Here is a 12,431-nt window from a genome sequence, read left to right on the forward strand (position 1 = left end):
GCCCACTAACCCCTGCCCACACATGGCTCTGCCACCTGGCAGCCCGGGTCCCGGAGGGAATGCCCCGGGCAGTGTCCAGGCGGACAGGTCCAGGAGAGGGTGGAAGAGGGACGAGCAGAGGCCTGAGCCACCCCTGGGCACTCTTTCGGGTTTTCAGAGATTTGCTCGGCCTTCTCGCCACCATTCATTCCAGAAAGAACCAAGTCCACAGGTCTGAGTGTCTCCCCCAGCCCTTCCCTCCACAGGGTGTGGCATTTGCCTTGCCGCCCCGCAGCGGGGTTCACGGGAGTCACTGCACAGCCACCCCGTTAGGACTGGCCAGGGAAGGCCACGCTCTAGAACAGCGGTTCTCAACCTGTGGGTCGCGACCCCTTTGGCGGTCGAACGACCCTTTCACAGGGGTCGCCTAAGACCATCCTGCATATCAGATATTTACATGACGATTCATAACAGTAGCAATATGACAGGTATGAAGTAGCAACGAAAATAATTTTATGGTTGGGTCACAACATGAGGAACTGTATTTAAAGGGCCAGAAGGTTGAGAACCACTGCTCTAGAAGGTTCAGAGGGCACTGGGATGGTGGACCTTGGCGATGTTGCCCATCGTATTGCCAATCCTTCCAAGGTCTGCCCACCCCCCCTAGAAAGCCACCCGGGAAGACGCCCTCCGGAGGCCTGTAGGAGGGAGCGGACCTACCATGAGGCAGGTCCCCGTCTGGGTGGCTGCCATCTTGTACGGCCTGGAGATCTTGTTGGTGACCAGCGTCTGGAGCTTCTGCAGCTGCTGAAGCAGGGTCCTGAGGGGGACACAGCGGTCACAGAGGCTCTGACCAGCGGGCATCTCTGCCTCCTGCTCTCCAGCGCACACCTGGGCTGGCTCCAGACCTGGCTCCCCCCCAGGTGCCCACTTCAGTCAAGACAGAAGAGGTCGCCTCCCGCTTGCCCCTCTGCGGTGTCCGGGAACCTGGGCCTGCCTCCTGGTGGGTAGCTGGGTCACCCTGGGGGAGCTCAGGGGGGCCCTGTGATGCTCCTGGCCAAAGTGGGGGTTGGAGGAAGGCCGTCCCACCTGGGCCCTACGGCAGCCACAGCACCCCACAACCCATGTCTGCCAGCTGTCTGGTACATAGTGAGTGTCCAGTAAATGGCAACTACCATTTTTAAAATTTTCATTGCTGTTTTTACATTGATCACGACACCTGTAACACGTGTATTTATGGATTTCCATGTCAGCCTCCTCAGTTAACTGTGGGCTCCCTGAGGGTAAGGATTGGGTCCCACCGGGTGTGGAATCCTCTGGCTACACACAGCGGGTGCTTGGCCCATGCTTGGTGAACAAACATTTAATCATCTCTTTCCTCCACCCAGCCTGGCAGAGGGGGTTGCAGTTCAAATAATGTACAGCAGGTGGCGAAATAACACCGAGGGCCTGGCCAGATTTGGGGCCAGAGAGGAATCTGGGCCAGAGGTGGAGTGAGGGGTGATGGTTCCCCGGATCCCCTTCCCTGAGGGAAGGCATTCTCCAGACCAATCAGGAGAGTGGCTGGATCCTGCTGGGGAAGCTGGGAGAGAAGGAAGGAAAGAAGGGAAAAGCCTTCTGTTGAGCACCTGCTATATACCAGCTGCTGTTTTTATTTTATTTATTTATTATTTATTTATTTAAAAAATATATTTATTGACTTTTTATACAGAGAGGAAGGGAGAGGGAGAGAGAGTTAGAAACATCGATGAGAGAGAAACAACGATCAGCTGCCTCCTGCACGCCCCCCACTGGGGATGTGCCTGCAACTAAGGTACATGCCCTTGACCGGAATCAAACCTGGGACCCTTGAGTCCGCAGGCTGACGCTCTATCCACTGAGCCAAACCGGTCAGGGCTTTATTTTATTTTTTTTAAAAAAATATTTTTATTGATTTCAGAGAGGAAGGGAGAGAGATAGAAACATCAATGATCAGCTGCCTCCTGTGTGCTCCACACTGGGGATCCAGCCCTCAATCCTGTGCCCTGACCAGAAATCAAACCGTGACCTTCTGGTTCAAAGGTTGACGCTCAACCACTGAGCCATGCCAGCCAGGCTGTTGTCTATTTATTTTAATTAATCCCAGCAAATAATCATTAAAGACCTACTGTGCACTCATGGCTGGGCACTATCAAGAGTTTAGAATAAAAACAATAAAGAAAGAAAAAAGAAAAACTAACATGAATTGAGCATCCTTAAACGCCAAGCACAGTGCTGGGCAATTTAGTTGCACTCTCTTATCGAATCATGACACACATCCTGTGAGATGGTGCTTCTATCATCACCATGTAGACAAAGAAGCTGGGCCCAGTCGCCAAAATGGCCGAGTGGAATACGAATCCAGAGCTGCAACTTTATGTAGCTCCTTCAGGCCAGGCGTACACTGGTGTTTCTTAAAACTTAGTTGTGCATGTGAGCCACCCAACGGGCTTGCGGAAATGCAGATTCTGATTCAGTGCATCTGGGAGAGTCCTGAGATTCTGCATTTCGTACGAGCTCCCGGTGCTGCTGCTGCTGCTTGTTTGAGAAGCTCGCTTTGAGGGGCAAGCACCTACGCCAGTGGTTCTAACCCTAGGGCGCATCAGAATTGCCTGCAGTGCTGAGCCCCCTCCCTGGAGTTCCTGCCTCAGTAGCCCTGGTGTGAGGCCTGAAAATAATAAGCATTTCTAACAAGTTCTCGGGGGAGGCTGCTGGTGGTGGTCTGAGAAACCACGCTCTGGAGACCACTGCTCTGTACCATCTCCTTTAAAGCGTCTCGTCAGTCTGTCACGTGTGTAGAGCTATGTGTGGATGAGGAAGGATGGGAAGCTGGCGTCCTGGGCTGCAGGGTTCCTGTTTCTGGGGTTCATCCTGAACTCCGTTACCTCTCCTCTGCAGGGGGCAGGGGCAGTGCAGGATGCGGGTGGCAGCACCCACCTGTTGGCATTCTCCAGGGTCTCTACCTTCTTCCACAGTTCGTTGTTCTCTGATGTGAATGTCTCCACCCTGCGGGGCCAACCAGGCACAGGCTCAGGGGCAGCCCCAGAGTTGCTGCTGCCCCCTCAGTCCTGCCCACCAGCATCTCAGCCCCTGTGCCTCCTGCCCCTGGAGCCCTGTGACCCAGGCCCCCCTCTCCACACGGGACCCTTACTTCTTTTCTAGACACTCCACGTATTCCTTCTTCTTACGGCGGCTCTCCTGGGCCGAGATCTAGAGGGGGAAGCCCCCAAGAGAGGGGTTACCATGGCCATAAATCCACTTCCTGGGACCCCCAATTTCAGAGCTGGCATCACCAGGGGATCAGAGACCCCCACCCGCCAAGGAAGCGCCAGGGCAGGGATCCGGCTCTTGCCTTACCTTGTTCTTGATTTTCCTCCGGACCCTCTTCAAGGCCTTCTCCTCGGCTTTGGTGAGGGGGAGTTTCGTGGGGATGGGGTAGCCCTCAGCAATCAGGGTGCGCTTCTCCTCCTCTGTCAGGAGCAGTGGCCCTGAAGTCCCCTGTAATTTCTGTGGGAAATCGGACATGATGGTTAGAACCAGACAGCCCTGGGTTCAAGTTCAAGCTCTGCTGTTTATTCTGTGTGTGACCTGGGCAGAGCGCTCAACTCCCCGAGCCTCAGGTTCCTCATCTAAAAAGGGGTAGAGCCCAGCCGGCGTGGCTCAGTGGCTGAGTGTCGACCTATGAACCTGGAGGTCGGGGTTTGATTCTCCGTCAGGGCACATCCTGGCTTGCGGGCTCAGTCCCCAGTATGGGGCCTGCAGGAGGCAGCTGATCAATGATTCTCTCTCATCATTGATGTTTCTTTCTCTCTCCCTCTCCCTGCCTCTCTTAAATAAATAAATAAATAAATAAATAAATAAATAAATATTTTTAAGAAATGGGGTAGAGCTGAATTAAATCCAATAATATGCATCAAATGCTTAGGATGGTGCTGGGAGCCCAGCATATTAGGCACTCGGTACATTGTTGGGGGGCTCCTTAGATCCCACCCTCAAATTCATAGACTCAAAACCTACTTGTCCAGGGCCCCCTAAATGGCGCCCCCCTTCATATCCCTTCAGTCTTGGCTTGGAAGGTTCCACACCCATCCCAGGGCTCAGGGTCCAGCTCCAGTTCCCTGGGTACTCTGGGCCTCCTGAGCACTGCTCCCCACACAGGGAGGTTAGGAACGTCCATTCTAGTCCTGGCTCTGCACACTGTGGGTTCGGCAGGCCTCTTGGACCTCCCTGCCTATTTCCTATTCACCACGAGGCAGGGCTAAGAGATTCTCACTCCCATCTGCCAGGCAGGCACCTCTCTGAATTCTGATGGGGACGGGATGAGGTTGGGGCTCCCCAGACCCTTCCCCACCGGAGGTGTGCCAGGGTGGATTTACCCAATTATTTGCCCCAGACCACTCCCGGCAGCTTACATGAGGGGCCGTGAGGAGGGGGGAGGTGGAGATGGCCGTGGAGGAGCGGGCCATGGGCCGGACAGGGCTGGAGGGGGGCAGAGAGTGGGGACTCTGGGAGCCGTCACTGTCGCTTCCATGGCTGCTGGGGGGCGTCGGAGGCATCTGCACCAGGTCCTCTGGGGAGAGTGGGGGAAGCGGGTTAGCAGGTTGCACTCCGCTCTGCTGGGACCTCAGAGTTCAGCAGAGCATGGGCCTCAGCCAGCCCTGATGCTGTGGTCAAGAGTGCTGGGGCCTGACCAGTCACAGCATCCAAAGCCCCTCTGTGCTGTCAGAGAGATGGGAGCTGACAGCCCAGGAGCTGATCCCTGGGCGCCACCTCATCTCTGCCACCAGAGGCCTGGCTCCTTTGAGCCTCATCCTTGGTGAGGCTGGATTCTTGGAGGCCCTCCCCCATCCCCAGCTTCAGGGTGTTTGAGCCTCCAGTTCGACAACTCCAGCAGGTGGCTGGAGTCTGCCCTCCCTCCCTCCCACCCCAATGTTTAGCTATAACTACCCCAGGGTTTCCATTTCTGACTTCAGGGTAACGAGGCAGCAGGCATTGGGCTTTCAGCCAACCAGCCAGGAGCACTGCTCTTCCCAGCCTCCCTCCATGCTGTCCCTCTGTGGCCACAGCACCAGGAAGACTGACACTCTGCAGGTGGCCAGGAGGCAGCCTGGGCAGCACAGATGCCCAGATTTATGGAGAGTTGGATGGATGGATGGATGGACAGATAGACAGATGGGTAGATGAGTGAATGGAAATAAAATGAGCTGCAGTTAGTGAATGACAGGGGATTAGTGAAGAAGGTGTGAGGGTGCAGATAGCAGGGCTGACAGTCAGAGGCTGGGTAAGAAGGGGACTGGATGGGTGGGGGGTGGGCCAAGCATGGAGGAGAGGATATTATGGAAAGGGGGGTTGTTGAGGGAGGTGGGTGGCTGGACCAAGGTAGTAGGGATGCTGTCTGCCCAGGACTGGAGAGGAAGAGTCCCTCCCTGGACACACCTACCTGGTGTCACTTTGAGGAACTGGTTCACCTCCTGGGGCTCTGCTTTGATCATGGGCAGCTGAGTCATCTCTCCCGGGGCCTGAGGAAGAGACAGGTCCAGCTCCATCAGCTGCCCCTGCGGCTGTCCCCACCACGCCATCCACCCATCTCCCTCCCTGAGGCTGGTGGCCTGTCCTGCTGAACTGGGGAGGTGGCTGGGCTTAGAGTTCTGGGCACAGCCCAGAGGGAGTAGAGGCAAGTTCCTGTGCGTGGAGGAGCCACTCAGCCAAGCGGAGGGATAAGCATGAATTAATGTGTACTCAGGGTGTCCAGTGTGTAGGAATGTGTGTTGGGATGGAGGGGTAGGAAATAAGACTAGAAGATCGGAGTAGGGTGGGGGTGGGAGCGGAATCCAGACAAAAGAATTTGAAGCAGTGAGGAGCCCCTAACGGGTTTTAAGCAAGGGACTGACAGAATTCGATTTACACTTTATTTATTTATTTATTTTTGATTTTTTACAGAGAGGAAGGGAGAGGGATAGAGAGTCAGAAACATCGATGAGAGAGAAACATCGACCAGCTGCCTCCTGCACACCTCCTACTGGGGATGTGCCCGCAACCAAGGTACATGCCCTTGACCGGAATCAAACCTGGGACCCTTCAGTCTGCAGGCCAATGCTCTATCTACTGAGCCAAACCAGTTAGGGCTCGATTTACACTTTAAACTAAGATACATTCCTATTTCTTTATATTCCAACTTGCTGTTCCAGATAGGATTTCAGGAACATGAGTGGCTTCCTACACATGGCTGTCAGCACGCACGGGAGTGGTGTTCTCTTTGAGGAAGGCGCTGTGTTGGGTGCTGTATTTCAGGACCACCTTTTCCCTTGGTCTGCGGCCAGCAGAGAGAGGTCATGTTTTGTGGGTGGGACACAGAATCCCAAGTTTAGGCAGATGAGTAAGAATCATAGAAGGTTCAAGTTGGGGGGAGGGGGCCTGGTAGGTTCCCTCGTGTCTATCCCAGCTCAGCCCTCAAGTGACAGATGAGGGGACTGCGATGCAGAAGGGTGAGGGCACTTCACCAACTCCTGATTCTTTTGCCTCCGCTGGGGTGTTGTGACCTCACTGGAGTGAAGGTGTGGGTCTCAGGTCTGGCGTCTGAGTTGGGGGTGCAGCTCCTCTGTTTGGGACTGTGTGATTTGGGGAAAGTTGCCTAACCTCTTGAGCCTCAGTGTCCTTCTCTGAGGCATGTGCCCCACCTCTGGCTGCTGCTGCAGTCCTGCCTTCCCTTCCTGCTTTGGCAAGGCCCGAGGTGTTGCGGAGCCAGTCTTGGATCTGATCACAAAAGATCCTCCACGCTTAGCTGGTGTGGCTCAGTGGTTGAATATTGACTCATGAACCAAGATGTCACAGGTATTCAGGTTCAAGCCCCAGGAGGGGGCGTGCAGGAGGCAGCTGATCAATGTTCTCTCATTGATATTTCTATCTCTCTATACCTCTTTCTCTAAAAAAATCAATAAAAACATACATTTTTTTAAAAAAAAGATCCTCCAGTCCTAGCTGGTTTGGCTCAGTGGATAGAATGTTGGCCTGTGGACTGAGGGGTCCCAGGTTTGATTCCGGTCAAGGGCACATGCCAGAGTTGCGGGCTCAATCCCCAGTAGAGGGCGTGCAGGAGGCAGCCAATCAATGATTCTCATCATGGATATTTCTATCTCTCTCTCTCCCTCTCCCTTCCTCTCTGAAATCAATAAAAATATATATTTAAGAAAAAAGAAAGATCCTCCACATCTGCAGCCAACCCTTGATCCTGGTGGACAGTGGAGGGTTTGGGAGGGGCTGACCGGTCTGCCTGTGGCCACATTCTGATCAGGTGAGCTGTGTGGCCAGCAGGGGGCAGGACTGGCCCGATCCAGACTAAGGATTTAAGACGACCCAGGGACAGAAGCTCCTAGAGCAGCGGTTCTCAACCTGTGGGTCACGACCCCTTTGGGGGTCGAACGACCCTTTCACAGGGGTCGCCCAAGACCATCGGAAAACATATATAATTACATATCGTTCTTGTGATTAATCACTATGCTTTAATTATGTTCAATTTGTAACAATGAAATTGGGGGTCACCACAACATGAGGAGCTGTATTAAAGGGTCGCGGCATCAGGAAGGTTGAGAACCACTGTCCTAGAGGTACCTGGTAGCTCACACTCCTATTTTATAGAGAAGGAGGCGGAGGAAAAGGGAGTGGCATGTGCCCAGAGCACAAGTGAGAGCCAAGTTGGACCCAGGCAGGGCCTCTCCCAGGGGCCTGGGCTCTGGGCCTCACATTCTCAGAAGGGTTTTCAGATATCATCTCGGACCTATAGCCAATGATGTATATCTACATTCGCAGGGCGTGGGGGTGGTATGAGAATGTGGGTTGAAGATATTAATCTCATGAATGTAAACAACTGAAAGATAGTACAAGTTTTATATTTCCACGCTGGCCTTCCTTTTTTAAAATGCTGACGCTTTGAGAAAATTAAGTGGCCTGGCTGTCTCCATCTCTGGGACTCTGGACATGGCCCAACGCCAGCCCTGCCGGCGTCCTGTAAGCCTTGCCCACACACGGTGAGGGCCCCAGCTCGCTGTGAGGGCTGGATGGTCTGAGCGCATTCTAGATGATGCGTGGCGGCCCAAGGCGGAGGCAGAGGCCCGTCTGGGAGTTCCAGCCCTTGGTCCTGAGGGTGAGTCACGTTGCTCCCTGTTCATAGAACCCTGGGTGCACAGGGCTTTGGACACTTCTTCCCACACAGACCCCTCCCCCCACCCTTTGCCCCTCCCTCAGCCCCTACAAAACAGTCCCCAGGCTCACCTGGTGGGGGACAGGCAGCCTGGACAGAGGGCTGAGGCCCAGCAGCGGGGTGGTGGCCATGGCAGCAGCGGCAGCCATGGCTGAGGAGGCGGCCAGCGGGTCCACAGGCAGCTCCAGGCTCTGCTCCTGCTTCACCATGACGGAGCACAATTTGTGTCCCAGCACCCAGGCTCCATGTTCCACATCTGGGGAAAGGGGCAGGACCCAGGCTCAGGGGGCTCCCGGAGCACAGGGCTCGGCCCCGCTCCTATCCGCGGGGAGCCAGAAGACATGGGGGCACCTTCTTCATTCAGCAGCTAATAGACTGGGCTTGGACAACAGACCAGAACCCCTCCTGACTGGCTGTGTGACCTCAGGCAAGTTGTTTAACCTCTCTGAGCCTTAGTTTTCTCATCTATAAAAGTGTCTGTTAAGAAGTAAATAAATGTCCAATAAATGGTACTATTGTTCCTATAATTATTGTTATTCAGCAAACATTTGCTGAGCACGGTGCTAGGTTCTGGGCATCTAGTGAAGGTCACAAGCAGTTGGAATGAAAAGGAAAGGAAATGGGGCCAGAGAGGCCGGCAGGGGCTGGGAGGCTGCGCTCAGAGCTGTGACTTTGTCCTAGAGCAGTGGTTCTCAACCTTGGCTGCACATTAGAATCACCTGGGAATCTTCTTAAAATCCTGATTTCTGGGCCTCATCCTCCGGAAATTCTGTTTCTTTGTTACTCATGTTGTGGCCCCACCCCATCACAAAGAAACAGAATTTCCGGAGGGCGAGGCCCAGAAATCAGGATTTTAAAAAGATTCTCAGGTGATTCTCATGTGCAGCCAAGGTTGAGAACCACTGTCCTAAAGGCAATGAGGTGGCACTGAAGAGTTTTAAGTACGTTCAGATTTGTGATGTTAAAAAAGACCACTCTGCCTGTGTGAGAAGACTGCCTGGGGCAGGCAAGTTAGAGGCAGGGACACCGCGGGAGTCCGTTGGAATGGTCCAGCGAGAGAGGACAAGGCCTGAGCAAAGGCAGTGGCCGTGGGGATGGAGAGGACGGAGCACACGGGAGACGTTTTTGGAAGGAAGCAGTCACCGGACCTGTGACTGGGGGCAGGTGGGGGGTGAGGGATGATGCTCAGGTCTCCCAGGCAGCGTGAACCTCCTGCCTATCTAGGAGGCCTCCTGACCTCACCTGGGCCACAGGGATGGCAGACATCACCCCTCTTCCTGCTGGGCGCCCACAGTCCTCCACCCCAGCTCAGGCTGGCCCCACCTGGAAGTCAGAGCAGCACTGGAAAGGCGGGGGCCTGGGCGGCCAGCTTGCAAAGGAAGGACTACAGGGGACTCTGGCCTTTGGGACCCACTGTGGGTGGGGAGAGGGGTCAACGGCTGCCTGATCCCACCTCAGAGGCCGGGCCCCACCCTCTGGGAGCCGGAGAGCCCCAGCTCTGGGCCACAGGCTGCCCCTGGCTCCAGGAACACCCACAATCTTCCCAAATTACAGGGCCAGCCTAGCCCGCTGGCCTCCGGGAAACTGCCCCCTGCAAAGGGCCCACAAATAAATTACTCTAAAAATAGATTGGGGGTGTTCAAGGAGTTGCTGGGCTGGGCATGTGGGGGTGGAGGGAGCGCCCGCCGTGGGAGGGTGCCCATCCCACACCCTGCCCCTCCCCAGGCTGTGCCCGAGGCCTCCTTGAGTGACCTCAGAGTTCTTCCCTGCGGCCAGGGCACAGAGGGAAGCTGGGACCTCAGCAACCACAGGCCAGGAGCCACTTAAAACCTCAAGAGATGTCCCTGCCCTCAGGGCTAGGGTTGGGGGGGGCGGTACAAAGGTCTGTCTCTGCCCCTGGGGAACCTCTAAGACCCTAAGAAGCACCTCACACTTTCTGCACTGAGCACAGCTCTAAGCCTTTGACACATATAAGCTCATTTATTCCTCCCCCAAATTCTATGGGACAGACACCACTATTTTCCACATTTAATAGATGAGAATATTAAGAAAACCATTCAAGACCATGGTCCTCTGAGGGGAAAGGAATAGAACCACGACAGTATCAAGAGGACTTTTAGAGGCACAATGAAAATAGCCAGTAATTATCCTATATAATAAAAGGCCAGCGACCATAACAGGGTACCGACCAGAACGACTGATCGACCAGTCGCTATGAGGTGCATTGACCACCTCTTGGTCCCTCCCCTCCAACCCACAGGCTCCGATCCCTGGATGGCCAATGGGGAACCATGGGGAACCGGGGTGGGTGGCGTTGGGGCAGGACTGGGAACTGGCAAGTGGGTGAAGGCAGACGTCTTGGTCCCTCCCCTGGCCCGCAGGCTCTGATAGATTGTCAGATGGCAAATGGGGAACCGGAATGGGTGTTGGTGGCAGGGTGGGACTGGGGACTGGCGAATGGGCGAAAGATGGCCCTGATCGCAGGCTAGGTGTAGGGACCCTACCCGCACACAATTTCGTGCACTGAGCCTCTAGTCTATAATAATAAAAGTGTAATATGCTAATTAGACCAGATGACCTTCCAGACGACCTTCCGGACTAAGCTTCGGAGCAGTGGAGGCCGAGGCAGAGGCTGCGGCATGGGGGCCAAGCCCCTTGCACGAATTTCATGCATTGGGCCTCTAGTTGATATATATTATGTGCTGGGATTTTTAATCTTGTCCAGAATTCTATGTCAAGCCACGAAGTATCTTCATTTTATAATTGAGGAAACAGAAGCCCAGAGAGGTTAAGAAACTTGCTAAGACCACACAGCAGCTGGTGGAAGCATCAGGATGTTTGGTTCCAAACCCAGTACTCCTTGCTGCCCCCTTGAGGCTGGCAAATGTGGTGCGGCGAGGGTGTGAGGCTTAGAATCAGCGGGCTTGCTTGCTTCCAAGTCCCTAACCTGCATTTTACTGTTTGTAACTTAAACAACGCAGCTTTCCTAAAGGCTCATTGTCCTTACCCGTCAAATAGGGATTATGATAGAAGTGATTCCTTCCTCACCTCTGAGTCGTGAGAAATAAATGAGAACATGAACATGAGAGCCCGTGGTAAACTGGAGAGGACTGTAGAAATGTTTACTGCTGTTCCCATTGGTAGATGAAGACCCCGAGGCTCATAGAAGCCAGGAGATGTGTCCATGATCACCCAGCCAGATACCGTGGGCCCAGATGGGTTGAGGAAATGCCCAAAGGCCATGTCTAGGTGGGCAACAGTCTGGAGTTCTCTAATGTTGAACCTGAGAGAAAAGACTCAAGGGCCCTTTGCTAAAAAGCAAGGCAGGGGGAGAGGGGCGCTTTAGAGAACCCTCCCTTCAGGAATAAAAGTGGGCAGCCTCCCTGAGGGGTGTTTGTGGGTGCCTCCTCCCAGAGCCTCTGGGAGTCTCAGCCTCCAGTGCCCCCTGTGGCCCTGCAAAAGCTTCCTTCCCTCCTGGGCCTTATGTGCATGTGCTGTCCTGGGCCCTCCCACCCTTCTTACCTTGGGTGGTGTCCTCCATCTTGATGGGTACCAGGGGGCTCTGGGGTGCAGAGTCACCGCTCAGGGAGTAGCTGTGCTCCGCCTGGATGCCTGGCGTGGGGGAGTCCAGTTCCATGTCCAGTAGAGGGCTCTTCTCATCCAGCACCGGGTCATCAAAGAAGCTGCTGAACAGGTCGTTGGAGAAGTCCTCCATGTTCTCCCCAAAGTGGTCCAGGTGCTCAGGGAAGTGCTAGGGAAGGAGGAGGTGGGGGGGCAGTTTAGCTTGGGAGAAGGGTACAGACCCTGCTGTGGTGGTGCCTCCAGACCTGCCACCACCGGCACTGTCCCTGCAACGTCCCCATTACTCTTCCCGCCATCATTAATGCCGCCACCCCTAGCACCACCACCTCCCACCACCCACATCACCTGTACCAACCATGATCATGTCTATGATCACCAGCACCAGTCATCACATGACCTCCAGCCCCACCTCTGCTGCCATTGCCAGCTTCAATGTCATTATCCTCAAAGGTAAGCTGGAGATGGCGTGAAAGGATCCCTGGACCAGGCGACAGGACACAGGGCTCTAGTTCTGGCTCAGGGACCTTGGTCACATCACTTAGATGGCCTGAGTCTATCTCTCAGTCCACTCTACTTCCTTCATGGGGGGACTAATTAAAGAGTAACTATGTCTTAGATGGACCTAGAGGGTATTATGCTAAGTGAAATTAAGCCA

The 12,431-nt window shown here is 54.4% G+C and overlaps 1 protein-coding gene across 2 annotated transcripts in view; it reads right to left on the reverse strand.

The window, feature by feature from the left end:
- CREB3L1 (cAMP responsive element binding protein 3 like 1) overlaps positions 1 to 11,940 on the reverse strand; it is a 15,394-nt gene extending 3,454 nt beyond the window's left edge. The window contains exons 1-8 of one of the 2 annotated variants that reach the window (XM_014458600.1): positions 11,717 to 11,940; positions 8,266 to 8,450; positions 5,438 to 5,516; positions 4,410 to 4,567; positions 3,355 to 3,504; positions 3,149 to 3,207; positions 2,935 to 3,003; positions 700 to 799 (exon numbers count right to left, since the gene is read on the reverse strand). In XM_014458600.1, the coding sequence (XP_014314086.1) occupies positions 700 to 799; positions 2,935 to 3,003; positions 3,149 to 3,207; positions 3,355 to 3,504; positions 4,410 to 4,567; positions 5,438 to 5,516; positions 8,266 to 8,450; positions 11,717 to 11,909 (993 nt within the window). In that variant the 5' untranslated portion in view covers positions 11,910 to 11,940. Of the gene's footprint in view, positions 1 to 699; positions 800 to 2,934; positions 3,004 to 3,148; positions 3,208 to 3,354; positions 3,505 to 4,373; positions 4,568 to 5,437; positions 5,517 to 8,265; positions 8,451 to 11,716 lie in introns of both variants that reach the window. The other variant, XM_023756657.1, reaches the window with a different exon arrangement.
- Positions 11,941 to 12,431: the final 491 nt, after the last annotated feature.

This window comes from Myotis lucifugus, unplaced genomic scaffold (assembly GCF_000147115.1).
Source record: "Myotis lucifugus unplaced genomic scaffold, Myoluc2.0 scaffold_97, whole genome shotgun sequence".
Lineage (NCBI taxonomy): Eukaryota > Metazoa > Chordata > Mammalia > Chiroptera > Vespertilionidae > Myotis > Myotis lucifugus.